A 26,752-nucleotide genomic window follows, 5' to 3' on the forward strand; every position below is an offset into this window, starting at 1 on the left:
AATAAATTACGCATACATGCGTCTGTCCAACTTGTTGAGTCAAACAAATTAAATCGTTGAGAAATAATATCGTAAAACTGCAGCTCAGTTGTAACCAAGCTTAGAAGCACCTATAAACACACACATATATAAAGTAATAAATAATTGTGTTGAAAAACAAAAGTTTTAGCGAAAGTATTAGTTATAAACATACACATAATATGTATTAAACAGAACAAGAGTATAAAGGCTTATATATAGTGTTAAGCATTAATTGTTAAATATATATATTGAAATGCATACACAATAATACATACATACGTGCTGAGAAATATGCAACTTACACACAGTACATCATGAATTTGAGATGCGGAATGCTAACTTGTATGAAATTATTTATTAATGTAAAGCAAAATACCTACATATACATATATGTACATGCAACTGTATGCAAAAGTAGATAAACTTATTAATTGCAAAAACGGCAGCCATTTACTAAGAACAACGCACGTTTGCCTCAAACAGCCTTAGCTTTATTTTTTCTTTTTTTATTAAAAAATTCACTGAATTTTAATGTTTGTTTACTTCAATCACACAGTAGTTAATGATAAAAATTATTTTTTTTTTTTACCATGATCCGATTATATAAGCTGGTGTCGAACGCGCAAAAACAGCATTTTGTCAAAAGTCAGCCGTTTTTTTAGTTTTTATGTTTCAAAACTAAGTTTTTCGAAAATGTCAACCAATAAAAATGTGTTTTTGGCGTGATAACTGAATACGAATAGGTTATTTAACACATAAAATTATCAAAATATAAACAAGAGATACATGAGAATAAAAAAAACAGTTTTTTTCCCATAAAATCATCGAAATATAAACAAAAGATTCATGAGAATAAACAAAAATTATTTTTTATTTTTTTATTAAAAAAAACAGTGAATTTTAATGTTTGATTATTTATGCACACAGTTTTTTATTATTATTTTTTTGACCATGATTCGATTATATAAGCTGGTGTCGAACGCTCAAAAACGGCATTTTGTCAAAAGTCTGCCGTTTTTTTAGTTTTTATGTTTCAAAAATAAGTTTTTCAAAGATTTCAACCAATAAAAATGTGTTTTTGGGGTGATAACTGAATACAAATAGATTATTTAAGACATAAAATCATCAAAATATAAACAAGAAATTCATGAGAATAAAAAAAAACAGTTTTTCCATAAAATCATCAAAATGTAAACACGAGATTCATGAGAATAAAAAAAAACAGTTCTGTCCATACTATAAATTAAAATTTTTTTCGCATATAACACAAACTATGTAATTGGATCTTGAGTTTGACATGTTTTTGTTGTAAAGCAAAATATATACAAACAACTTTATTCTAAATTTTTCAAAAAACTTTTCCGAGCAGTTTCATGGAACGTTATGAGTACTTTTACTTTGTACTTTATGTATTTTTCTAACGTACTTTTTTTAAACTTTAATTCAACTAAAATAGTTTACAATATTTAGCAAAAAATTGCTGGACGCTCGCTAGATAAATGCAACAATTGCTGATTAATTTTTATTTAGTTGTTTAACGAACATAAGCACTGATATTTATTTTTTTGCAAATAGTGTAATTGTAATAATTTCTTTTACTTCATTTTTAACGAAAAAGAAGGTGTAAAACATATACATACATATATTGTCGCCCTACATATATACATACACGCAAGCATATAGTTTTGTAAGCCAAGCTAATGCAACAAAATGTGTATGTAGAATTAATTTACAAATGTATTACTTATGAAGAATAAATATATAAATATATGATTGTAATAACAATGCACACAGTTAAGCAGTTGCACGATTATTTATGTACAGCAGCATGTACAAAACCGAGTAGAATGATCAGCATGATATGATAAATACTAAGCACTTTCATACATACCTACATACATACATATGTACATCCATAGTAAACAATATACCTACAAACATTTTTACCATACAGTGTTGTGCCTGAATGTACGATTTTTAAACAGAGTGCACATTTCAATGTTGCAATTGGTTATAAATTAGGTATTTTTTAAGCATAATAAAGGGATAGTTGAATTAACGAGGCCACTACAACAATAACACCAATAACAATAACATATGTATACCGGATTGTTTAATGACCGAATGAATATTTGTATTTTGTTAAGAAGCAAATTGATACATGCATACATACATACATACATCTATTGTTATAAACATTCCATAATTATGAAATAAAGATATATATGAATATATTTCCTTGTATTGGGAATGACTGTGTATCATTTACGTCATTTCATTTTAGCTCTTCTTGTAAGAAATTTCAAGATTATCGTTCAATTTTACGGCAGTGCTATAGTGGTCCGATTCGAACAATTTCTCCAGATTGTACCCTTACTTTAAATAATAATTGGAACTAAATTTAATGAAGATATTTCGTCAAATAAATAAGTTTTCCGTACAAGGACTTGATTTTGAACGTACAGTTTATATGGCAGCTATATTTCAGCCGTGTTCAGTATACAAAATAATCATTTCTTCAAAAACTTAACCATTAACCAATCCCTCACTGCGAAGCAATAAAACCAACTGTTAATTTATGCTTGGAATATCGGTTTCTATTATCACTTAAAATATTACAAAAAAATAAATATTTATATACCAGTATATATGCTCTACAAAATATCGCAAATTAGAATGTGCTGTTTCGTATTCGAAAGAACTATGAACTGCTTAATAAGAAACACAAAAATAGTATGCGTTGTGTAAAAATGTTTTCAACTTTTCAAACTACATTTCAGGTTCTTGCCCAAGATGTGCTTTTTGTTGGCCTTCAGTCCACGCTTTGGCAATCATTTGTTTAGTTTTCGAATCGCCGCTGTTGTACATCTTTTTCATTATATTTACGAGCGCATTCTCTGGGTTACCATCATCTGAGCTTTTAAATTCGTCATCTAATTTCTGCTTCAGACGCTTTTGTATGGTGGTTAAGTGATCCCAGTGCTTGCCTTCATTGTTTTTCTTCATATAAATGGCCACCATACCTTGTTTCACTTTGCGATAGCTTTTCTCCACATTGATGCTGTCGAGCAAGTTATTGATAGTCAATCCGTAATCTTTGCCATTCAGATCGCTAACATGCAAAACCATTGAATTTTCATTGAAAGTGGCGACAACGTTCGATTCGTCAATGTTTTGGACACCTTCCAATGTGACGAACAACTTTACAAACTTGTCACTTTGATCCCATGCATACTCATTCAATTCCACCAAATACCTGTGGGTGAATGTAAGAAAAATGTGATAAATAACATATGCGCACTTAGCATATACATTGGTCTTGGTGAATAGGATGACGCGTAGATGTTTCTAGAAGCGCATAGAAAATGTGTTTACCTTCTTGGTGTTGCTCCGACTGCCTTTTTTTCTGCAGCAATTCGTTGTTTCATTTCTAAATTGACAATTTCCTTCTCAACCTCCGCTTTTGCTTGTAACAAGACATTTCGCACTCTTGGACGTGTGGCCTCGCCAAGAAATCTACTTAATTCTCCTGCGTCTTGTAATAGCTGTAGGAACACATGTACCTTGTAATATATGCAAATGTTTATAAATTAAGCAACTCACCTCTTCGAAAGACATTTTGAATATAGATTTAGTATTACTTTATAATAACAGGAATAATATTTTAATGTTTTAATTAGGATCTAGCAATAGTTATCTTTGTTTTAACCACTCTTTTTGATAATGCCGAAAAATGTGTGAACTTGAAATAGGGTAACTAAAAGCAGTTGAATGATCACAGTGGTCTTAAAACTGTACGCTGCAGGTATGCCACTTTGCCCGAAATTGTTATTAAAGGTGTAAAAATTTTTCTCTATAAATATCGATAAGTTCTCTTTAGAATGAGTTATATTGTATGACATTTGTCGTCTTATGTCTGTTATATCACGTGTTTCAAAGTTGGAACAATATATAACACCTCTTGGATTTGCTTATGTTGTGGTTAAAAAGTCCTTATGTGTAACATGGATATATGTATATCGATTAAAAATCGAATTGCGAATAGTTCTGATCGGAAAATATTTCTTTGACACCACATCCTCACAGAGTCGTGCCTAGTTGGTATCATGTAACATTAAAAATTAAAAAAATATAGAAGAAATTAAAAAATAAACAATACAATTTTAAGACACAAACAAAAAATTTACAAAACAAATATTTGGAAGCCAGTGGCTTAATATACATGCGATCATCTGTTGTCTATCAAGTTCAATGCTGCCACAAGTTGCTATTTAAATTGTTTGATTTAATTCATATACAACTTTTGCTTGCATTTTTCGCGTGCAGAACAACTTATATTAACTGTTTTAGTATATATCTTAGCATTGTATTATAGACTTCGGCATACACAGTCAGTTTAAGAAAATACCCTCTACCATAACACTCCATACGAGAATTCCCTCTTTTATGCGCAATGGGGATTTTTGTATGCGCCGGCAACATTGCTGTCTGCCTAGACTTGCCGCAGCAGCGACGCGGCCTCATGTTGATCTTTGAATTTGCGTTTGGATATAACAAATGCGCTCGTCGTCGCGATTGTTAAACGTGATAGTGCGTCGCGAGGTTTCCGTCTTCGTCTCCGTTTGCGGTGTTTTGCATTTAAGTTTTGCGCCTGCCTTGTCGTTTCGTTATTTAACTGGTGTTTTAAATAAAATTTGATTTCAAGACGGTTTAAGGAGTTTTATAAAACTGCCTTGCAAATTGATTTCGTTGTGATTTCTCAAGTGGATTCGCCAGTGATCACTCTGTGTGCAGTACGCAAAATAAAACGCTATACAATTTTAAAATTAATCACAAGAAATTGTATGCGTACGAATAGTGTTTAAATCAAGTGAAATATTTCTTGCGAAAATTTGCAAAAAATTTTTTTGTTAATTCAAACATTTGCGGAAACGGAAAGTGTTTTTCAGCGCAACAACAACACGCACACACATACATAGGCAGGCTGGCAGACAGCGCCTGAAAGTGATAAAGGAAACGGAGGAAGATAAAAGGTTTGTCAAAACAAAAATTACAATAATGATGTGCTTATTAATTAACACGTTTGCACATGCATACGCATGCATACTTCTGTACAAATGTGTGTGGGTGTCATCTGTGTATTTGAGGGAATGTGTTTGTAAGCACGAGTGTGCAGTAACTCGTTCGCTCGTTTAATTTGCTAACATTTCTTATCAACAGTGTGTTTTTGTCGCCGTTCTGTAGCTTATTGGAAAAGGGAATGAGTGCACGAGCAATGACAAAACAACAACAGCGATTAGAACAGTTTTGTTCGGCGTTCAAAAATTAATCATGTTTTCTGTTAGTGTATCATTGTCGCTGTTTATCGTTTCATTTTTATATTTCGTGCTGAGCGCATATAAAACACTATAATTTTTAGGAACTGTGTGACTTATTAAGCAAAAAATTATAAAATAAAATGAGTGACGATTACGCTTAGACAGCGGCTGACACTAGAGGTTGTAAAATTCATATGCCTTACAACGCGACGATTTACTTACAGTGCATTAAAAAAGTACGATGCTTGACATGAATTTTTAGAAATCTCCTATTTTGTAAAAAATATATTTTTTATTATTAGATATTTCTGCATATTTGTAGTAATATTAAAAAGCCTTGTTTTGAGCTTGCCAGTTTTAAGTATTTTAAAAATCTAGGCATATTGCTTATCTCTCCTATGGTTGATATTATCGGAAGGATTGGCCGTTAATTTTTTTGGAAGTTAAAAAAGTCGGACAAATATTTTTCATTTAAACATTAAACAGACAAAAAGGTTTTTTAAACTGTCATAAAGAATATTGTATAGATACCTATACGAAGGATATATGTATGTATGTACATACATATGTACTACATACATAAATAAGGATCGGTCAGGCATATTTAGAAAAAAAAATAAAAAAATATACTTTATGTACATACATATTTTAAATTTTTATGAAGAAGCTCTTTTTAAAAAAATATTTTACCAAAAAATGGATCATGAGAGTTTGAAAAAATTTTTTAATTTCATTTTGAATTTTTGTAATATTTTTTTTTTGCTTTTATACATTGTGGTCTAAGCTAAACACATTTCGGGTTATTTTTTGAAAAAATTAAAACTTAAATTTATAAACATTTTAGATATTTTTTGCTTTTTGAAAAATATTTTATCAAAAATGAATCATGGAATATTGAATTCTTTTTTATTCATTTTGAATTTTATTTATTTATTTATTAGAGGTTTTCCTAAAATTTTGTAATTTTTTTATTTCATTTTCAACTTTTTTTTTATTTCCGCAAGACACGGCATACTGGAAATTGTTCTTTATCATATGATGATCCTATGTTTAAATGCGTTTTTGGGAAGTATAGACTCGGTTCCCAATCTGCCTGAACATATTTTATTTAGAGAGTGGCTATATACTAGTTTGGTAGGGAATTTTTGAAACAAAGAAAAACTATTTTTCAAACTCAAATGACTTGTAATTAAAATATTTATAAACACCATTTGAAGTTAAAAAACTTTGTGATTTTATAGACATGAGATCCTGCTAAAAGAGAACTATGGAAATCTTGCCTCCCTAGTACGCACTTTCAAAGTGCACCTTGCGAATTTCCTGTTGAAAAGGTTAATGTGGAAGCTGAAAACACCTACTAAAAGGTGAACGCTAACACCATACACACTGTTGTAGTAGTATGAACCAACCCTCGATGCATGCGCATTGCGTACGCGCGTTCTCTTTTGCAGAATATAAAACGAAAATCTCCAAAAACGCGCCCTATGACAGCTGTCAACCCCACAAATCAGCTGAGCTTGTTTACCGAGCCAAATACATTTGTGAGCAGTAGTAGCAGCTGGCGCAGAGGCGCTCACGGCCAGCCTTGTAGAGATTCAATCGAGGCCGTCACTTCGGCGAATCGCTCGCATTCCTTGTGTGCCCATGCAATTATCAGTGCTTTCCTTTATGCTTACGTTTTGCGTACCTTTAGAAAAGTACAAAAAAAAAAAACAACAATCAGAGAACGACCACCGCTAGATTAAAGACGACTGCGGCACTTTTGCTGGAGAGTTTGCAATATTCTGCGGTGCGATAAAGACGTGCACGGAAGTTACGTTGATAATTTTCGGTTTTTTGTGCCACCATAAGCGCTAGTATTTCTCGTTATTGCTGAATACTTGCGTACACGTAAATACATACATAAATATATATTGAATTGTGTAAACTTTCCTGAATAGTGCGTACATTTTCTCCGTCGCAACCGCAGTTTTGCTAAATGCTTCCGTTCGTTTTGTGATTCCATTGTTATTATTGTTGTGGAAAATCTATTGATTCTGAAAATGCCTTAAAGTTGCGCCGCTCGGTTAGTTGTGATTGAAAAGTGCAGTGCTTGGAAAATTTTGTGTTTATGAAATACATATTTACATGTGAGAGATAAGTGTGTGAGAATGTGAGTAGAAATTCCTGTCAATTCTTTGGTATGAATTAACACAAAAATTTGTACATACATATTTGCATATGTACATATGTATGTGTGTTTAACAAGAAGTCTTTATTTTAATAATTTGTGCGAAATAGTTCTTTCAATTTGCGGCTTGGGGAATGCTTTCACAGACCTATGGTATGTAAATACAAGTAATGTATTAAAATGCAAGTATATGTAGACATGCAAATGGATGAATGAATGTGGTGCATGTGTGAAAAGGTAAAGAAGGCAATTTGTCACAAGTTATAGATGGGCTTATCACGCCAATACTTTGTGTAGTGTTCCTAGTATTTATGTAAATAATATGTACTTACATATGTACATAATATATAGCACATATGCCAGAAGATAGCGTAAAGTCCGTTCCGTGCGTCTGTAGGTGTCGGGGGACGACTACGACTGCGGCGAAAAAGTGTCTGGCAACTGCCAATTGGTTTTTATCGCTACTGTTTGGCACCGAAAAGTAGCAAAAAGTCGGTAAAGAAGGAGGGTATTGATATAATAATCTTTTGTGTATATTCGTATTATACATATGTATATATGTATGTACATACATATGTACATATACATATGTATGTACATGTATGTCAGCTTAAGAGCGTTTATAATGTAATGTTATCTAAGAAGCAACTGTAAGTCTTTAAATTGTATACAAACCAAAAAAAAATAAATAATTTAAATTACAAATCAGTTATTAAAAAAAAAAATTATAAAAATATTTAGATATGTATGTGTATGTACATATATTCAAATTTAAAGAAATAATTTTAATTATTACGTAACTAGTTATCCAAAATGTTATTAATATAGTATGTATGTATGTAGTTTGTCTCTTCCTCGCATAAAGGACAAACAATGAATTAAGCTAATAGACGGGTGTGTCTGCTTACAACTTATTTCTTTTCACGCGGTAAATAAGCACATACAGCTGTGTTTATGAAAATAATAGTGCTGGTTCTAACTATGAAGCAAAAATAAGCAAGTTTAAAATAAAACTACGAATATAATAGCATTCACAAGTATTTTTTGGCTACCTCTACCTATATAAACAATTTTAAAAAATAAATTTACTGAAAACTTATTTCGAAAAATGTTATTTTGTGTACAAATTTTTTTCTTAAAAAACCAATTCAATGGTTTATCATGTTCGTAAGGAATTAAAAAATAATTTCGAATTTTCGAACAAGAATTTTGAATTTTCGAATTAAATTTTCACAACCATATCAAAAAAATTTTCGTTTTTTTTACTTAAAAGATTTATTTAGAAAAGAGTTTTAAAAATTAGTCGTTTCATGAAGAGAAAAATCCAGTTATCAATTAAAATTTTAAATACTAAATGTTTTCTATTGACTAATATTTGGTCGTAAAGCCTTTATTTCTTAATACATTCATACACCGACGTTGCATGCAGCCGATTAAACTCTTACAACGCTTCATAGCGAATTGAGCCCATGCCTGCTTGACCTCTAGTCAAATTTGTATTCTAATTGATAAATTTACTGTTGCTATAACTCGTTTAACATCTCTTCATAAATTTTCTATTGGAATCAGCTCCCGGTCAGGTGCCTGCACTGGCCAGAACATTATGCAGATCTGATGGAAATCTTCTGATACATACCACTCCTAAGCTAATTTGGTATTATGAATGTTGTGGGTTGCCATCCTGATCAAATGTGCTTTTTATAGACATTTAAAAGCTGGCAAATGGTAACATGACATCCTTTAATTGTACTAAGTATATGCACCCATTTTTGAAATATGTATATTTCACTGAAATATTATTTCGAAAAATATTATTTTGTATAAAAATTTTGTTTTTCTAAAAAAACATTGGTTTATTTTTTCGCAAAGGGTTAAAAAAATAAGTTCGAATTTTCGAACAATAATTTCGAATTTTCGAATTAAATTTTTACAAAATTTTTTTATTTTTACGATCAGCTAAATTCTTTTTTCTCAAAAAAATTTCCGTTTTTTTCTCCCAGAAAGTTAAAGAGAATTAATACCGAATTTTCAAAAATTAAATTTGCCTAAACTCGTTCGAACATTTTACTCTTTAACCGTTCTTCAAATGTTGGCGATGAGACTTTTCGGTTTGTTCTAGGTTTCTTGAATCTCTTCTATATTTTTGTATGATCTTAAAGGGATCGAGTGCATTCGGTGGCTCTATACTTTGAAACCCATACATTATGTGTACATTTACATAACACTATTTGTCTTGACATCATCGAAATGTGTTCTGCTTTACTATATCAAGCATGATTCATGCGAGTAGGGCCGTAAAATTCGCAAACAAAAAGTAAATACAATTATATACATTCATATGTATTCGTAAGTATGTAAACATGAGACCATATGATATTAGTTCTCGCATAGAATATACTAAGCCAACATATGTTTACGTATGTATTCGTGCGTACATATTTATGCATAAATATGTAGATATGTACGAGCATACATACATACATATAGTCATTATTTGACAGCGATTTGTCATGCCACCACGTCCGTCGGTTCTTGCTACAAGCTTTGTTTTCTATAAAAAAAAAACAATGTCAAGCAAAACACAAGAGTTTCTTTGTCGGCGCTCCCGAAGAGGTGTCGGAGACCAAAGGAACTCCCGTCGAAAACAATAACGACATGAAATTTTACCACAGTTGCACTGTTGAGTCATTTCCACGAAAAGCCGAAAACATTCATGCATATGTACGTGTGTACTTATGTACTATTGTATAGCTTTGGTCGTGCCACGGCTGCCGTTTCCAGGTTTCACGTTCTGTTTTCCACGTGTGCGCACTTTTCACATTCAATCGCATGTCTGCAGAATAAATAATTCCCTAATGACTAAAAGGAGTTGAGAGTTTGAATTGCGGCGGTCATTGATTTTTCCAAAACCATTTATGGGTAGGGTCGAAATACATAGTACATATGAATACATATACGTATGTATGTGTGTATTTACGTAAGGAAGCGTGTGAAGAGCTGGGCTTCATTAGAAACGGTAGTTATAATACCTAGACAATCGCAATAAGGAAGCGATTGAGAAGGCTGCTTTTAAAGGCTGGGCAGTTAGTATTTAATGGCGTTGCCCTCTCATATTTATATTTAGTCGAGAACTTTTTGTTGTTGTTGTAGCGGCAGACCTCTACCTAGTTGACAGTCCTTGACCGGATAAAAAATCCGAGCCCGTTCCGGTTATGTAGATCCGACAGTCGTGGGAACGGCAAGGACTTTTTAAGGTCGAGTGGTTGAAATGAAACACTTTACAAGTCCGAGTTTTTACGTCATCGACACATCGAGTGATGAACATGTATTAAGTAAATAGAGGATCTGATGATTCCTTTGATGTCATTTTTAATAAGAGATTTTGCTAGTATTTTTGAGTGTTTGGTATACTTGGCAACGAAACTAAAAAACTACAAATGAGAATACAAAACGCTGTTATGAACGGAAGCATACAAAAATTGAAGGATATTGTGTTCGTAAATCATCATATTAGCGTCGTAGAGATCTCAATAACTCCAGTGGTTCGAGTCCACACATTTTGCATGATGATATTAATATAAACTGCATCGAAAAACTAAGGTTCCAATATTCTATAACACAATATCTCAATTTTAGTCAAATTTTATCTCTAGAATGAGTATAAGATGAGAGGCGACTATTACTCCCCCACTGACAATGAATAGAGTTTAGCCTAAGATAAATTATCTTCCATTGCCAAGTTCAACGCCTGCACGCATTACACATACATATGTATACCATATTCTCCCAAGCAATCTATTATTACTGCGCTTCGTGTCGTGGCCTCCTCGAAGACCATGCGTAATTTTCTTTGTTTATTGATATGAAAATTTCGGAAAAATCGCTGGAGTTCGCGTTGCTGACTCGATTTTTCAATTACTTCAGCAATCGGACACAAAGAAAATGCACGCGTTCATAAAGAAAAACTGACTAATCAACTGTGCATTAATAAGAAAACAAATTTTCCACGTAATATTGTTGCTTTCCCCCTCGTAATTCTTAGTCATGACATCATCTCTGATTGCAAGAAGCACTCGAAGCATTGAGTTCCAACACTTTCACGACCAACCGCGTTGGTCGCCGCTTGCCAGTCATAAATAAATAAAGTAAATTGTATCACAAAAAAGTTTCAGACAGACGGCCACAGTGGCAGTCAATTAATTAGCACACACAAGGCCATTGCCGCTTCTATTAAAAGAAAAAAAATTGGAGACTCAAAGGAAAATTTAATAAAAAATTAAAAAAAAAAAATATAATAGTGGAGTAGGAAAACTGGCAAACCGCATGTCAAACAATAAATTGTCAGCAAATGGCTTAATTGTTATTGCCAGCCACAATTGCAGATTCTATGGTAACACATGTGCGTTTGACTGACAAAGAGAAAAAAACTCACCACTGTTTGACATCTTATTTTGGTCGTTCGCAAAGCAGACGCCCATTATTTGACATTTATTGTCACGCCAAAAATCTGTTGACTCGTCGAAATCTTCCACACATGTATGTATGTTCGCTTGTGAATTGGGCTAACGAGTGTTTAAGTGGCATTTGCGGTCTTCCACATGCTCACATATATGTATGAGTGTTTATTATTATTTCCATCGGCTGTTGCAACATTGCTCAAACAAATAATTTATTTTCGAATAGGCCTTCGCATGCGTAACAATTGCACAACTTTATGTTTTCATTAACCCTGTCAACCGATCGCCAGCATTTGTTGAGGAATGCTAATTTTTAAAACCTAAATACCGCGGCTTATGGGGATTGCACGGTGGGGTGCGCGTCAGCGGCAAAATTCGGGCATTTTGCCATTTTTCGGCAATTTGCATCCGAAATTCTTGACCTACAACACTGTGCTACGTCATTTTGTTTATTTTCGTTTTTTTTTTTTGTTTTGAGAGAGATTGTGGGTGGGTGTGGAATTTCACACACACATACATACAAAAATATTTAGGCGCATACTCATTTATTTGCCGGCGCTGACATTTGTTTGCGCTCATCAAAAGCGACGTTGCTATGCGCTACTCAGCAAAATGTCCACACAGAATATGATTCATACGGAAATAATGTAATATATAGGTCGGCCACTGGTATGATTGCTTTGAGTCAGTGCCATTAAATTCAAATTAAATTAGTTGTGCTCAGTGTTAATTTAGTGGTTTGCTTGGAGAGTGCCTAGAATGATTGTGTTTGTAGAACATTTTTAGTTTTATTTATCACCGAAAGCAGCACATAATTTTTGGAAATTATCCTAATGCATCTACTCATCAAGAAGTTATGGCTTCTTCTCCACCATAATTGCATAATGTAGGGGTTTCAAAGATTTCAGCCTTTCTCCGAACATTTGGGGAGTTTTCTACTTACTAAGGATCGACCTTACTTAGAGATTCCGTTTACTTTTATTTATTTATAATTTATGAATTTTTGGTTAAGTAGTTTCTAACATGTTGTGTTGGTTTCGACTCAATTTATTCTCTTTCAATGGCGAAAAAGATAAAAATATGTGTTAGGTTAGGTTAATCTGGTAGGAAAATGAGCCAAGCATGGACCAGTTTTAGGCCTTTGCGATACCAGATGGAGTTCAGTTACTAAGTCCATGAGGAGTAGTTATTCTTTAGTATGCCTGCGCTTGACGCGAATTTTAACAGACTCTGTGGTCTCACTATCGATACCTCTTCCAGTGCATCATACCGTGGGAACCCCAGATGCTAACAGCGTCGCTTTGCTAATGCGGGATAAGTGCACAAGTTGCTCCTGGTGCCTTGTTCTAGACATTTTCTGCAGTCTTTTCGATCTGTCAGACACATTCTACGGGCGTGTGTGGTCACTAGACAGTGACTAGTTAGTTCTCCGATCATATTCCTTCAGTCTCTTCTATCCCGATTCACCGTTTTGTACATGACTTTTGCAGTTTTGCACCCAGGTAGCTCATTCCATCGGGTTTTGATTTTCTTTACTATGCTTCTGTTCAGATTGTCGTATAGACAACGCATGGGTTTCACAATGCTGATCACGATTACGGGTGTTAGCCTTACACCACTCTTCTCCACTATTTCATTGCTCTCGATGCCTTTGTGGCCTGGCACCCAGCAGAAGTGAAGTTGCTTGCTTCTGGCAACACTTTCCACTACTGTCCTGCTTTCCAAGGTACTTCTGGCCGATATGCGATTCGACGTTACAGCCTTGATTGCTGATGGGCTGTGTATGAAGATGGTGACTCTTGAATTGCCTGCAGGCTCATCAGAGGCCAGCTCCGCGGCTTTTGGAATAGCAAAGACATATATTGCAGTAATCCGCCAACTAGAGAAAAACATAACTCAGCTTTTGAATTACTATGATGATTTCAATAAGGGTAGTTGATTTTGCTTTTGGAAATAAGTATGTAGATGTTTTCGAAGTGTTACCGAAATCGCACTGCACGACTAATAATAAACACTGAGTTCATACACGGGTTCGTTGTCGTGGTTCAACTTCCAATCGGCAGCGATGTCTTGTCGGACCTGATCGACCTTTTACTCATTCTTCCCTTTTTTGGGCGAGGAGACGCCGGCGTGTGCTAAAAATGACTGGTGCCACCGAAACAAACCCCTTCTTGCTAAAGCAACAACTGGGTAAGCCTGCTTAATCATATCAAACGTCTCTGTCGCAGATTTACCGAGTTTCACACAGAGTTTAATCTGCTCCAACGAACGCTGCATTTTCGGTTGCACCACTTACAGAAACATGTCGCGCGAGAATGTTTGTCCTGACTCTCCAGGTGATCGGGCCAGCCGCTCGTTCGTTAGCTCAGACCGCGCTTTACCGAATACAGTCGGTGCGAACACGCTCCGAAGTGCAGTCGCGGCGGAAAAAAATCAGTCCTAATACTTTCTGGACAAACCCTGTATTTAGCGTAGACTTATAGATAGGGTCCCTACGATTTGAGCGTTATAACTAGATGTCTTTAACTCGTTAGATCAGTCAGTCATGTACGGCTTAGTACATACATAAGTATCTTTTTCGGGAAAATATAATTATCATAGTAATATTCAAAGGAATCTGAAAACTTAAAGCTTTTTGGGTGCTCATCAATTCTAATCAGAGAACGGTCTATCTCTACAGCATTGTTCAACGAAAATGGACATAACCTCTAAGAAATATTTTCCTAAAAATATCTAATGATTCTCTCTACGCTAATCCCTCTCACCTGAAATAACCTACCTGTAAATAATGCATGCAACTAAGACATTAATATGCAAGAAGCAGTCGTGTTAAATGCATAAATTGCCGGGGGCTTAACGTCTGTCGCCGACAACGCTTTACAAATTCCGGAACTGTCACACGTAATTCACTTGCACTTGCAAAATTATATTGTCATGCAGACGAAAAAAAAATCGCGAAAGAACACACTTACATATACACACAAGTATTTTGCTTTTCATGATTTGTGGTTATGAATTATCGAAGCACTGTGAGTGAGTTGTATCCGCTTAAGACGCTGCGAGAGATTTATAACGGCGTCTCCGTGCAAAGGCACAGTTGTTGGTAATAGAATTTATGCAGTGAAAAACTGCTCAAACACACACCCACACATGCACAAGCACACATATGCCAACATAGGTTTATGTGTGCATTTAACCACCACCCAGTGAAGCATCCCACCACAGAGCGCTTTGCGTGCGACATTAAGCCGCATAAACGTCAACGGCAAACATGAAAATTTTATGAACATAATTTCCATGCGATTCATTGCCCAAAGGCCATTAATTAAACAGCAGCAACATGCCACAAACGCAACGCGCCTTGCAACTGCGTGTACCAGCACACGCGGCCGCAGTCTCCTTCGGCGCATTGCTTAGCAATAGATGTCCCATTCACGAATGCACCACCGCAGCCAGCACCCCCTGAATGCGCTTCTGTTCCAGCCAGAGTTTGAGCTTCTTGTGTGTGTGTGTGGTGTGTTTGTATTTGTTCTTCTGCTTACTTAACTTCACTTATTTTGGGCATTTCTAATTTTAAACGCGACGTTGCATTGAAAATTCGCGCTACCAGCCCTCGCGTCAAGCAAAGAATTGTGCCTACAAATGTAAATAAATGCACTGTGCCCACACACACGCACACATATGTATGTATGTATATAAAATTAGGAATTTCAAACTTTCCTAATAAAGAGGTGAGGACACAATTTCCAATTTGTGTCGCTTCGGAGAGACACGCTGCTTTCTGGTATGCACATGAAAATGTCTATTTTCAATTTAAGGTAACATCCATTTTATTGCCCAAAACATAAATTCTCCGTTAAATTAAATTATGTGCGTGCATTCTTTTGTTCTCTAATCCTTTGTTCTTTAGAAAGAAATTAGAGAAGTTTTGGGTGAACTTCGGGTTAAACAGTATTTAGTGTGATATCTAAATATAAAATATATGGACTGTTGTCTCCAAAAATTTGTAATATTTATTAGTAATAATTTTACTTCTGGGTATGATACTGACTTTTGCGTCAACGATTGTCCGCCTTTCAGTTTTTTGCCGGAATACGGAAGGTGAATCCTGTGTAGACTTAAGTCAGGACTAAAACTGACGCAACTTCAGTCGAGCTTTTTAACATAGAAGGTCAACCATAGAGTACGAGTCCGTTTTGCTATTTGACGCCAATTGGAAATTCTAAGTGTAGCCAGGTCCTTCGCCTCCTGGTCTTTCCAATGAAGTGAAGATCTTCCTTTTCCTCTGCTTCCTTCGGAGCGTACTGCGTCGAATACTCTCACAGCTGGAGTGTTTTTATCCATTCGGACGACATGGTCTAGCCAGCGTAGCCGCTGTCTCTTAATTCTCTGAACTATGTCAATGTCGTCGTATATCTCGTACAGCTCATCGATCCATCGAATGCGATATTCGTCGTGGCCAATACGTAAAGGACCATAAATCTTTCGCAGAACTTTTCTCTCGAAAACTCTTAACGTCGACTCATAAGTTGATGTCATCGTTCATGCCTCTACATTATTTAGCAGGAAGGGGATGATGAAAGACTTTTAGAGTTTGATCTTTTGTTTATGACTGTCAACATGCACGTGGGAGCCACTGTTTGTTTGATGACTGGAGATATTTCGTCATGTCCTCGTTCACTTCCAAACCCACTTGTTTCGCTTCTTTGTCCAATGATAAAATGGTACACCTTATTGTAGGCAAACATGGCCACCACGAGCTGACAAAATCACGTCATCCCTATTGGTAGACCTTGTACTTATTAGTGAAAAGTTGACAACGAAATGCCAAAGACCATAATTTGTCGGAGGGAAAACCTTATTTTTCTCGAAGATCATTGCTATGGTCTAAGATCTAGAGCATGTACCACAAATGTTTATCTTTAAGGGTGAAGATACCGCATCCTGAAGTGCTGCCCAAAAGCTGGCCAGTCACGGATATAGAAACGCGTATTTTAGGTAGAGTTCGTGACCAAAGAGGATAATACTTCGCAAAACTTTTATTGTTGTGATTGAAATTCTTCTAGTTTCTCCCACTTTCTGCTTAAAATTAGTTTTAATTAGACACCCTATCCTTTCTGCGAGTACTTGGAGTGCATCTGTGAGCGCTGAGTAGCTCGCGAAGTCAAAACTTGACCGGTCATACACAGAGTGGGTTATGATAGATGCTATATGGTTATTGGCAAAATGTTTGCACGACTCACAAACTTCTCACACACCTTCGTGTAGTCTGTAGTATTACTTACACTTAAGTTGAGGTCGCCCATGCGCGCTCTAAATTCGTCTCACCAATCAACAGTCACAAAACAATTCCACCTGCGACGTTCAAAGTGTTAGCACTTAACCGCAAAATCATCGATGTGTTTTGGCCATTTCGTGTGTAATCGCTGGCAATTGACCAACTAATTAACGCCACGAAATTGATATAACCATGGCCAATGACCGAGTTACGTTACAAGCGCGCTCGTGTATCTTTAATAAACGGCATCTTGCACGGAAAGCACAATTTGTTTTGGCCTTTTCCAACACTACACAGCGCATGAGTGCGACAACACGCAACGCAGCAACAACTTCGTGGCCACTAAATCAATACGAGTACTCATAATACTCTGTACTCGCAATAATAATGTCGAATGCATGCGCTTAAGCCGCCGCAAATGGTTAATAAAGAGGTTTTAATTTACGAGCATTAAATCAGCACTCCATCCGTTGTTGTTGTTGCACCTTTTTGTGTTTTCGCGTGCGCCTATATTGGGTTTCAATCAATCGTCGTCATCGTCATCGTCGTCGTTGTCGTAATTTTTATCGGTGGACGCGATCGCGTCACTTAGACGAGCATGAGTACGAGAACAAAACAACGGCGACTAAGTGCGTGCACAGATTACCAAATGCCGAGAAGGTGGAGTGAGTGCACGGGTTGCGGTGGCGGGCGGCCGTTCGATCGATTGGTCGGTCACTTATTGACGCCACGACGCATAGTAAAATTCGATTTGATGTGGGAAATATGTAGGCACAATTGAAAAACACAATAAATAAATTCATAATGCTTATTTTATTCTTCATTTAGATTGTCTCTCGAGTATATAAATAGATAGTAATGTGTGTGTGATCATTTTGCAATCGTTTAATTGAAGGTCTGCTGAGTGTTTTATTGATTGCCAAGCGCTTCTTCCATTAAATAGTGCGTATTAATTTGTTACATCAACTTTTCAAAATATCAACCGATGGAATTGAAATCATGAAAATGCCATTTAATTAAATATCTTCCTTTTAAGGAAACGGAAATTTCGTGCTTTTTACGAGTGGGCAATTTATTGGGCTCGCTGACCTGACCATTCCGCTATGGTAGGGCATGACGGACGGCAATTAATTGGAACAAGATCAATGACAAACGTGCGTTTAGGCACATTTATTTTGTTTGCTGAGGCTTCTGGAATTTTAATTAATTTTGGGCGTTCGTTTGTGAAAAATAATTCTATTAAACGTTAAACGTGCGTCAAGGTTCCTATTTACTGTTACAGCTTGACAAGAACTAACAATAAATTTAATTATAACTGTAGTTCGTGTTGGTGATCTTAAGTTGTTTGGTTATGACAGACCCCGCATTCATAGTTGTCGTAGTTGTTTAATTGTTACGAAAGAGAGAGATGGAAGATTATTTAGACCTTAATAGTGAAAAAACCTCTCCAGATAGGTAATAGCAAGACATATTCAGCTAAAAATCTACTTCGGTTCAATTTATTGAACACATGTTTCCCTAGGAGATCATAACGGAGACTTGAGTTGACGATAGTAAGAGTAACACACTTCGAACGTAATGTTGAAGTCAAGATTCATAAACGAATTTTTTACAAGACTCTTGTCTCATTGTGAATTTTTGGGGGTGTTTTTACGTGGCGGGTCCTAAACCCAGCCACTGGGGAGGGATGGTTCGCCTTCTCACTTTAGCTCGCCATCAAACGAATGTTCTTTGCCTATACAGAGGATACTTGGTCTAATACCGGAAGTCGTGAGCTTCTTGAGCAATATGTAAAAGAATCGTTTCTGGTAACACCCAAATTAATGGCAGTCAGAGAACGTGTGTGAACTTCTACACATGATTCCATACTCCAAGAACGCCTTACTTATGCCGAATTGGAAAAAGGCTTACTGTGATTCAGTTTTATCAAAAGCACAAGCCCACGAGTGGCACTAAGCCTTTAAAGACAGAAAGGTACAGACAGACAATCGTGCCTCGTTTTGCACGACTTTTGACCTTTTCAACTGATGTAAATATTAAAAAAGTGATAGATATGGTGCTTGGAAAATCGTCAGGCAAGTGTTCGAGAGATGGCAAGAGAGCTCGACATCTCTGGTGAGTCCGGTCGAATGATTTTGGTTGATATTTTAGGTATGAAACGCGCTCTTGGTCGAGTCGTCCAAATAAAGCTGAACCTTTTTCAAAAAAAGTATCGTAAACAGGTCCCTTTGGACATAGTTGATCGTGCGAATTCCGATGCCACATTCATGGAGCGTATCATAACTTCCGATGAGACATAGAAGTCAACAATCATCGAAATGGAACCCGTTTTCAGTCGAACGAAAAGATAAAACAAAATTTGCTGAAGAAGCTGAGGTCCATCCCAAAATAGGCTTATGAAAGTGTTTCGAAGACTGGAAAAATTTACATAAGAAATTGGTTATTTGACGGAATCCCCGATACCGAACATATGGTGCAGGTAGAGCACTGTATCAAATAGCTGCCATACAAACTGACTGATTGAATTCAATATTAAGACCGCTATATACACTTTTATGTTATAAGAAGTGCATTTATGTAGTTCAGAGTAGCTGAAGTTGATTTTTTTATTAGAAAACCGAAGCATAATGGCGAAGACTGCTCGCTTTTCACGCAAAAAAAATATACATACATATGTACACTGCTTTACAAATGTGGTTACATGCAATTGTTTTGTTTTGATGTTGTCACTTGAAGAGTATGTATGTTTTCCCCCGCCTTCCACCGCATGTTTAACCCAAATTCAGCGATGCTGCCACACTTCTTCCACGCCTAACATATTTACATACATACATATGCATGTATGCAAATACGAGCTTAGCATTTGAAATGTTTGTATACTTGAACTTGTGCGACTGAATCCACAAATCACACATTAGCATCTTTGCCAACTTCGCCGGCATGCGTGACTTTGGCACTCACTTTGCTCGCGGTCGGCGGTATTAATTGTCGGTATGTATGTACATATGTAATTGCTTGTTGTTGGCTTGTCGACTTGTCGGTATAGTTGCCTGCTGAGGATGCACTCAACATATTCGTCAAAGATTGCGATCACGCTAAACGCCAATATCCGGCACTTTAGTGTATTTATCGGTCTGTAAAGCCAACTAGCGGCTGACCATACGACTGTCGTCTAGTGTGACTCTCGCTCTGCCTGTTTGTCTAGCACGTTTCATTAGCTATCTCTGCGGTCGGCAAAAAACGACTTCATAGCAACTAACGTCACATCGGTCGCATGTCTGTCGCACGCTCTTTCCATTCCATTATTGCCTCGGCCGGAGATCGAAGATGCGCATATCCTCTGCTGTGGTTTGCTTGCTTGCTGGTTGTTGTTGCTGCAAATCACCAAAGTCGATCTTGCAATTCAACGTACACGCACATTAGCATAATTTCGTATTATTATCTCTTTATGCCGCCCATTCGCACACACATTTGTTTTGTTTTGTCTCAATAACATTTCAATGGTAGTAAATGACGTCTGCTGGATTTTGTCTACAGTTCCATGGCAGGCTAGGCTGTGTTGTTGGTCCAGTCGTATTTGATAACACTATTGGGGTAATGGAGAGTTGGACTGGTAGCCCTTGGCTGTTGATTTTCATGTGCTCGTAAATTCGCTTTTAATTGAATCATCAATACAACATAGTCCAACTTTTTTATAAGAGTGGAAAAGTCTGTAAAACTGTACAAAGATAAAATTTACATTATTTTTTAGCCACCTTTAGATCATCACTCACTCATTCGAATTTTTATGGAAATATTCAGGGACTTACAAAGATGTTTTTTGTTTGTTGAACAAATATTTCTTTTCTAACCTCTCCAACTCTTTAACTTTCTTAATTAGCCATTCTTCCAGGGTTCTCGAGTGATTTGACGATGTTTGGTCCACTTTTCCTCAACTCGATACCTCTTTGAAGTGAATATACCATAATGACTTGTGTAAACGATAGATTTTTAGATCCCCGTTTTTACTTATAATGCAATAAATGGATCAGTTCTCAGTTCTATTACGAGGTTCCCTACTTTTTTAAAGAAAAATCACAAAAACTTCAAATTTAATGGGGTATGTTTATTATTATTCGAAAGAACACTCTTTGTCATTTATTTTCCGAAGATTATTTCTTTCAAATGTTTGCCGCGGTTATGTCTCAGATAATCCATCCGTTGAGTCCAATTTTCGATGACTCAGTCGAGCATTTCGACTGGTAACTGTCTAATGACACACGTTATATTTGCTCTAAGGCCTGAATAGAAACGGGTTTGTCTAAATAGATTTACACTTTACATATTCTCACAGGAAAAAATCAAACGGTGTAATACCACACGGTCTTGGTGGCCAATCGACCGGTCCAAAACGTAAAATTATCTGCTCACCGAAGTGTTCTCTCAATAAATCTATTGATCTATGCGTTGTGTGGGAAGTGGCGCCGTCTTGTTCAAACCAAATGACGCCGAGATCACGAGCTTTAATTTCAGGCATTATCAAAGCACGACAACGGTCGTCATTGACGGTTACGTTTTCACCGGCGATTCCACTGGTTCACAAACCACACCAAACCGTAGTTTTTCTGGCTGAAATGGCAGCTCTTGAATCTCTTCAGGTTGTGCTTCGTAAGGCAATTTTGCTGGTTTATATACTCATTGAGTCAGGAATGGGTCGCATCGTTGGACAAAATTTGGCTCGAAAACGTCGGATCCAACTTTTTCAAGAGCCCATGGAGCGAAATGATGTCGCTTGGGAAAGTCGAGTGGCTTCAGTTCGTGCACAAGCTGTTTCTACGCTTTCAATTTAAGATCTCGACGTAAAATGCGCCAAGTCAGTCCGAGTTGCTGCGAACGGCGCCGAAACGACTCTCCATGGTCTTCGTGTACACTCTCAACTGCGGCACTTTAATGAGATATCCTTATATTAACTGATGTATAATTTAACTAAAATAACTTAATTGTTTTAGAAGAGTATAAAGCTTAAGTTTAGCGAGTAGAATAGTGGAGAGTCGAAGAGATCTGTAGAATTTGCCTGTAATTTCTCTTCCCTTCTTTTTTTGTTGTAGTTCGTTCTTTTTTCATACGGCACACTGCTAATTTTCTACGGTGGCCATGAGACCAATATATTTTATTGCACGATATATAACTTTCTCACATGTATAGGAGTACGTATACATAAGGCGATAGTGAAATCAAAATTTGTTAATTTTTTCACTAAGAAATTGAAAAATTGTAAGAACTAATAAAAATTGGCCCTGAAAGTTGCCAAAGAAACTATCAATAATGTTTTTATTTCTTTTTTGTTCTTTTTTTATCGCTTGGGGATTTCTTTGTTAGATAACACAAAGATGAGTTATTGATTTTCAGCGTTTTTATTTGCTTTTTGAGTAAATAAATATGTATGTACGAGCAACAATAATAAATTTAAAAAAGTTAGGTGTTAAAATGTAATAACTTCTACACATCGTACATATGTATGTACTATGAGTGATAAATTAAATACATACATATGCATATAGTATGTACATAACATGTATCTCACATACATACATATCTACAAGTGTTTGTATCGCTTCACACCTGTTATTACCTTCTCAACAATTTGTTAACGCATATTTTGGCGCCTTCAACTCCACACTTCAATCGAGTGCGGTGTAAAGAGCAAACAAACAGTTGCATTCATAAGTGTGATGCGAGGCTTACAAACACACAAAAATACATAGTTACGTTTGTATAGTGAGTGATCAATCGTTTAGCAACCTATGTAAATAAATATAAGTATATTTACATGTACATATGTAAGTGTATATTTGTCTACCGCGTTTACCTTTAGGTGGGTGACACTTTGACCGCAATTCAACTGTTATCGTAAGCGAGTTCTTACAGCCCTATTTGTGCCAACCGACAGTTTTAGATAACAAAAATATACGACTATTTGCAGTTAGATAAATAGTTACTAATATGCTATATTTATATAGACATATGTACATACATACATACGTATGTTTGCATTTGTAAAAGCAAACTTAACAGCAAAGCGAATTGAACACATAATACCTTGTCTCAGTTAGTAAATAATAATAAATTACAAAAAATATGTCAGCGATCCCACAACTGTCATGTCATCCATCGTGGTTCCAGTGTCTCCACATTCGGTTTTATCAATTTGGGCTAAGCGTTTTACCAATTAGTGCTAGCAGTTGAAAAGTACTGTTGATTGCCAAAATGCTTTTTACAGCGGTTAGTAATTGAAAAAAAATCATAAAAGTTATTTATGTTTCGCATTGAGGTTAGTAACAGAGTGGTTTTTGAGCAGAGAGATAGTAACGGTGCTGATTAGCTGTTGTACTTTAGTTTTGGGGAATTATTATTACTCATCGTTAGGAATGTTCACAGCTAAAGGGAAGTGTAAATGTAAACCAATTGAAAATTGTTAAAAATTAAAAGTAAATAAAGGTTATAATTTGGCAATGAGAGCTTGTCCAGGTCTTTTTTAATTGAAAGGTAAAGAGTTCAATGCGAACTTTGTAAAATATTTACATACCACACATCGATTTTTTTCTGAATCATCACTTGTATGAAAATTTTAGTTTGTTTTATATACAAGTGTGCAAATTATTTCCTTTAATTTCTTTTTCGGTATGTAACGATCTTTTTAATTATGGTTAAAAATACAAACACATAAGTATGTATATCCAATATTTTTAATAAAAGTATCGTATTATAAGTTTCACTAGTTCCAACATCTGCATTGGGGGTGTTTTTTATGTGGCGGGTCCCAAACCCAGCGCACAACCCTGTGGAGGAATGTTTCGCCTTCTCACTTGAGCTCGCCTCCAAACGGATGTTTTTTTGGCTTTTCAGGGAATACTTGATCTAAGACTGGAAATTGTTTGAGCCATACGAGCCATCTTTTCTGGCCACTCCCAAGTGAATGGCTTTCAGAGAACTCATACTAATGAGCTGTCTTTATACCGCTATGACGGCTGTGTAAACTGACTTTGAGCAATACCAAAAGCTCCGTCAGGATCGGGTAGGAGGATCGATACCAAACGAGGTTTCAGACAAGGCGACTCCCTCGTTGAGATTCCTTAGGTACCTGCTTAAAAGCATGCTTCCTTTCGCTATGTCTCCAAGAAGAGTATAGAATACATGTATCGTTTCCAAATCGCGATAGTCGATAGATTTTCCGAAACGACAAGAACAGTCTTAGAGATCGATTGTAAGAATCGAAAGGGTATACATACATACATCTACTGCTGCCTTTCATAGTTTGATAAATCGTTAATCACCAAATACATATTGACATACTGATGAATAAGTGTATATAAATAAGTAAGCGATTTAGACAAATGACTTTAAAAGTGAGCATCTACATACATACTATGTAAATATGTATATAGTATATAGCATTTACGGATTCGCAGAGGTCATTGATTCAAACTGTCAACGCCTTTTGGCGGAAATTTCTGTCGGCATTAATATGAGAAATGTGGGGTTTCAGTTGTTAATGGCCACAAATTGTCAACAACAAAAGGGAACTGAAAGAAAAAAATAACAACAACAACTAAAACCACTGAAACACAATGCAAAGCAGCAGCAGCGTGAAACAAATTTAGTGGCCGATTGACATATGAGCGTGTTCGACGCTTGCCTGCAGACCCCAAGTTCAGCGCTTGAACTTCAAATTGCCTCGGATTACAAAGGAGAGGCGCTGTAAGCCGAACTGTAAACAAAGTGTAAAGAAAAATATGTGATTAGCAAAATTATTTTGTACAAAAGCGATTAGGAATTAACGCTAAGCCCACGGAAACAACAAAAAAACGGAGAATAGAACATTAAAATAAAAGAAAAATGTGCGCAGAAAAATATGAGGGTCCGTAAAGAGGAGTTAATATTTTATGAAGCAACAACAATTTATACAGAATAAACTCGCAGTTAGAACAGGTCGTAAGACGAACAAGACACAAAATGTAAATGGCGTTGAATGACCGCATCATAAATTATGAGGATTTAAGCCTTTTGTTTTTCAAATATTTGATGTGAAATAATCACGGTATGCGGAGTATTAAGGCAGGTTCGCTAAGCTAGACTTGGTAAATATGATTTTGTGTGTCGTTATTGCCATTGCGTTTTAGTGCCAAAATAAACATCAAATTAAGCGGAGAAAAAAAACCTGCTGCTGCTGTTACTACCTCCAACCAAAAAACAATTATTTGAGTCATTTGCGCGTCTGTCAGAAAACAGCGTGAGATCAGCTCTGGTACACCCAAAGGTGCTTTGGTACACCCATAGGTGCTCTAAGCGCCTGTTAATATTTTTTGTTCTTTGCTTCAAAGCAGCTTTCGGGAAGCCGCATGTAGTCATAACATGATGTAAGCTGTGAAGCGTTGAGACGTCTCTGTAATATTTGAAGAATTTAATAGTTAATGCCAGCAGCAGACAACTCAAGCTGTGCTCATGCGTACTGGCCAGCATAACCAAATGAAGGGCGGGTTGCGTTAATTATTTCAGACACGGACTGACAGGTGGCACAACACTCATTCACAAAGCACACAAAAATTATGCTAAATTGAATATAATAATCATGGTAATTAGCTAGCATTTATCATGTTAGAACAGTTCTAATCGAAAACTAGTTTTGAACTACGTTTTTTCATCGATTCTTAGTTAGAATTAGTTATCATTGAGGGTCACTCAAGCGAAGGCTGAACTAATTTTTTAAATTTTTTCGAATAGTACGAAATAATGCTCGATTAATGGTACTTTAAAACCGAAAATTTTACAAAATTTCTACCTATGTACGTGAAATTTTTGAGTAAACATGGGTTTACGAGTTTCAAAAATCGACTTTTATTGTCTTATTAAGTCCTACAGCACCTCTAGAATATTGTCGTCCATTTTCAAGTTGATCCGGGTAACAGTTTCGGAGATACAGCCTTGGGAACTTGTGCACACGAGGCTAGTTAGGCTAAGTGCGGCGTCTTTAAACGCGTTTTTCTCGAAACGGTGTTTTTGAAGTCGTTTGACAAGAACTACTCAACCGCTCTTCATGAAATTTTACACAAGTCTTTGAGATACAATTCTTAAAGACTTGGATGGAGGATTTACTTTCGATTACTACTACTTGAAAAAAAAAAATGCAGCGAAATTTTCACTGAAATTTTTATTTTTTGTTTTGTAAAAATGTCTGCCAAAAATCCAATTTTTTCCCTTTCTCCCTTTGTCCAAGTTCTTAGTTAAAGTTTTAACAAAAATAAGTATTTTTCACTTTAGATGTTCCTCTAAGGAGTTATCCTACCAACGCGGGCGGGGTCTGAATGGCCGAGTTTAAAATATTTTTTCAAAAACTTTCAGAATTTCAACAACAATAACAATAAAAAATTCTTGTAAAATATTTAATTTTTTATTTGAAAAAAAAAATGTTGCAAAAAGTCTGTTTTTTACCAGATTTAATCTTATTCTTTAATAATATTATAATATTTGT

At 35.8% G+C, this 26,752-nt stretch overlaps 1 protein-coding gene and 1 long non-coding RNA gene across 3 annotated transcripts in view; one reads left to right on the plus strand and one right to left on the minus strand.

Annotated features, from left to right (window-relative positions):
* Positions 1-2,596: 2,596 nt before the first annotated feature.
* On the minus strand, positions 2,597-3,772 carry LOC120775882 (calcyclin-binding protein). Its single transcript, XM_040106258.1, has 3 exons — positions 3,625-3,772; positions 3,397-3,566; positions 2,597-3,277 (listed from the first exon to the last, which is right to left on the minus strand). Exons 1-3 carry the CDS (start codon positions 3,637-3,639, stop codon positions 2,791-2,793), a joined length of 672 nt encoding a protein of 223 aa, XP_039962192.1. The 5' UTR covers positions 3,640-3,772; the 3' UTR covers positions 2,597-2,790.
* Positions 3,773-4,619: 847 nt separating this feature from the next.
* LOC120774917 overlaps positions 4,620-26,752 on the plus strand; it is a 74,107-nt gene continuing 51,974 nt past the window's right edge. The window contains exon 1 of one of the 2 annotated variants that reach the window (XR_005705276.1): positions 4,620-5,054. This is a non-coding gene — a long non-coding RNA (uncharacterized LOC120774917). Of the gene's footprint in view, positions 5,055-7,132; positions 7,663-26,752 lie in introns of those variants that run through there. The other variant, XR_005705275.1, reaches the window with a different exon arrangement.

This window comes from Bactrocera tryoni, chromosome 4 (assembly GCF_016617805.1).
Source record: "Bactrocera tryoni isolate S06 chromosome 4, CSIRO_BtryS06_freeze2, whole genome shotgun sequence".
Lineage (NCBI taxonomy): Eukaryota > Metazoa > Arthropoda > Insecta > Diptera > Tephritidae > Bactrocera > Bactrocera tryoni.

Coding starts and splice junctions, on each gene's coding strand:
- LOC120775882 (XM_040106258.1), bottom strand. Junction 3,278..3,396: donor GTCGGAGCAACACCAAGAAG/GTAAACACATTT, acceptor ATTCACCCACAG/GTATTTGGTGGAATTGAATG.